The sequence below is a fragment of the Quercus lobata genome, chromosome 7, assembly GCF_001633185.2.
Source record: "Quercus lobata isolate SW786 chromosome 7, ValleyOak3.0 Primary Assembly, whole genome shotgun sequence".
Taxonomy (NCBI): Eukaryota; Viridiplantae; Streptophyta; class Magnoliopsida; order Fagales; family Fagaceae; genus Quercus; species Quercus lobata.
This window is the reverse complement of record NC_044910.1, coordinates 33,873,283-33,876,595: the sequence shown is the minus strand read 5'-3', so window position 1 is coordinate 33,876,595 and position 3,313 is coordinate 33,873,283. Positions and strand designations below refer to the sequence as shown.

Here is a 3,313-nt window from a genome sequence, read left to right as displayed (position 1 = left end):
TTCTTAGACTTATATCAAAATATCAACGAGTTGACGAAGAAAATATAATAGGCAACATTCTGTCGTAGACTCATAGTAGTGAACATGAATATAAGATATTGAGGAAACATCAATCTTTGTCATCCAACACTCTACCAAATGGCAATTCATATAGCAAGTTTTTCTAAAAGATAAACAGGAAAGCAAACTATAATTAGTTGGGAGGCACTACAAACTGTTTTATTATGTATTATATTCCCTGAAATGTAAATTTTGCTGTATCTTTTATTAACCATTGTGTTGTTTTATTCTGACCATTTGAAACCTTGCATGCTGTAAGGTTTTTCTTAACAATAAATAATAGGTCTATAAGGATGGTTGAATTCGAGGAAAACCAGGCCTACTATGAAGAGTGGAAGAGATAAAGAATGGTTAAGAGAAACAAGTAGTAGTTTGCCTAAATTCTTTTTCATATCTCTCATTATCTCTTACAACTGACTCTAGTCAATTACAACTAACTGTTCCCGCACGACTCATTACAATTCAGCATATGACTCATTACAATTCTAGCACATGACCCGTTCCAATTCTACATTCTGTCACCCACGTGTCACAATAGCTTGCATCTTAGTCAAGAGCACACTTGCATCTCAGCCAACAACACACTTGTAACATCAGCACACCTGCAACAACAGTATCAATATTCTGTTCATAGTGATCCTAACACAGGCTTAATCCAAAGGGTGAGCTTGAGTTTTTCAAATTGCAGATTCTAGCAAATCGTCAAAAACACCAAGCTCATCTAAAATGTCAAAAACTTTGAAATGTCCTTCGTCAAATTCTATTTGACAAATATGAGAGGTCCTTTGGAAGTTCCCTAATTCCTCGTGAATTCGAAGCTTCTCCTTTGAGTATAGATGACTATCAATAACGATTTTCATCGTCTTTAACACACTTGCTGCCTTCAGGATCTGTCTAACAAGTTCCATCTCAACTGGAAACCCTAAAAACCCATCATAATGACAAGTTGTAAGATGTGATGACAGCCATCCAGGAACATCCTGTGGCTCCTCCAAGAAACCCTCAAGTGGGCTATAAGCACATGGAAACTGTTCCGTCAATTCAAAGGCAAGTATTTGAATCTTTGGAGCCTGACCAATTAAAAGTCGTAATGCATGCCATGCATGATCACAGGTAAGGTCACCACAAAACTTCAACGAAGATAAATCATGGAACAATGTAATGCCATCAGGTTCAGAAGCATGGAGGAGGAGCTGCACGGCAACATAACAAGCACAAAATTTACATATTCAGAACTCAATCACAACAATATTATGCAGTAATTTGCTATTCAATTAATATAGTGAATTTAATGCATGAAAAACATAACATTTCAAAGACTTCCAACCTTACCACTGCGGTGTCTACGCTCATTTCCAGCGATTTAACATTATAGAGTGGTCTGATGAAGTCACGTGCGCTGTTTGCATAATCTTCAAGACTCGCAATAACCTCTTCAACTCCAATGACTGATTCAACCAAGGTGGGCATGTTTTCCACCACAAAATCGTTTGTCAAAGGACCTTTGAAATAAAAGTATTTGAGAGCGGGGGTGTTCATCTTGAGTTTGTATGGTGGTGTACTAAAAAGAATATGGCAATGAAATCTTTTGAGTGTAGGTATGAGCACAATAATATTGAGCTTGCCTTCAAACACGACGTCGCTATCGTAAGTAATCTCAAGGGTCAAATCTTGGAGGACTGGGCAGGCAGCTAGGAACGTGGAGAGAGAGTCTTTGTTTGCATAGAAAACCTTGAGTTTTAGAAGCTTCAGACCTGCGAACTCAGAACCATATCTAGGAGGATTGAAAATAATCGCACCTTCCAATTTGAGAACCACTAATGTTCTACAAAAGAAAACACTATCGGGCAATTTATAACTTGGGTTAGGTTCAATATGGAGATTGAGTTCTTGCATACCACATTGAATGCGGTTAAAGAGCCATGTCTCGACAAAGCATAGACGGCAATTGTGAACCCAACAAAGGCACAACCCACGTAGCGGGTAGGGATTAGTTATGCGGAGTCGATACCAGATCCGGAACACTATATCCTCAAATTTGTAACAGCCTAACCTCTTAACAAGTGAGAATTCGTCTAAGTTAAGAACTTGGACTTGATTGCAGAGAGGCCTCCACCTGCTCGACAAAATGCTTGTTGCAACAGAGTCTTCGGTTGGAAGAAAGGAGAGATGTGCAAGAGGAGAGAGTCCGGTAGTGTGCTAATAATGTCAGCATTCGTTGGGGACTTTTGTCGAGTACCTGATAGGCAAGTCAAACTATTTGATCTTTTAATTCCCTCCCTCTCCGATTCTTCCTCCTCTTGTCGCCGCTTCATGCTCCAATCTGCTTCCGATTCTCTGTGTGCAGTGTGTGTGAGAGAGAGAATTTCGCTTTGGGAAAATTTGAGAGTGAGTTTTCACAAGAAATTGGAAATTTGTTGTGGAAATGGAATGTTGGCTAGTCTGAATTAGTCATAACGAACACTGTTCACCAACACCGTTCTCATTTAACCGAAACAATATCGTTTGGCCGTGTTTGTCGAGCACCGTTCTCATTTAACAGAAACTGTTGATCTGTTCAGTCCTTCAGTGTTTAGTAACGCGACACCGTTTTGAGCTTTACCATTGTAATTAAGAAGTTACTAAAAGAAAAGAGCATAGTGTCTCTTAGAATTTGATGTGAAAATGTTATAGAGATAGTATTTCTCTTATTCAAAATGCATGATCAAATGTTTGCAATGTATATAATACCTTCACAGTACACCTCTCGCATACAAAAATAAAATGTGACTAAGTTTTTTTTTTTTTTAATCGTAAAATTTTACTACAATACGGCAAACCAGTTTAGGGAAAGAGATGTTGGTGCAAACTTTGTTTAAGATTCAAGTGCAAGAGAACTAATTAATTGTTTCACTCATCTTCCACGAGTCAAATTACCATGTTTAACAAGACACCAGGACTAAGCAAACAAAATAAAATAATAATAATAATTGAAAGTTACCATTAGGGGTAGCAAATGATGGGTTTGGAGTCAGCATAATTAAGTTGGGTATATAAAACCCAATTCACCCATTAAAACCCATTTAATTAATTACTTTTAACACAAACCCAACCCAATTATAATGGGTAAACCCCAACTACCCAATTATCAAAATTACCCAAATTCCCCCTAAAGTGAAAAACACATCAACATTTAATTTTCCGTCACTTTCTCGTTAATTTTCTCACTCTGCTTCTCCTCTTCGACTTTCTGATCTTGCTCATCCAATTTCAC

General features: G+C 37.8%; 1 protein-coding gene across 1 annotated transcript; it reads right to left on the bottom strand.

The window, feature by feature from the left end:
• Positions 1 to 311: 311 nt before the first annotated feature.
• LOC115953518 (FBD-associated F-box protein At4g10400-like) lies at positions 312 to 2,670 on the bottom strand. The gene is made up of 2 exons (XM_031071231.1): positions 1,393 to 2,670; positions 312 to 1,253 (listed from the first exon to the last, which is right to left on the bottom strand). Exons 1-2 carry the CDS (start codon positions 1,954 to 1,956, stop codon positions 738 to 740), a joined length of 1,080 nt encoding a protein of 359 aa, XP_030927091.1. The 5' UTR covers positions 1,957 to 2,670; the 3' UTR covers positions 312 to 737.
• Positions 2,671 to 3,313: the final 643 nt, after the last annotated feature.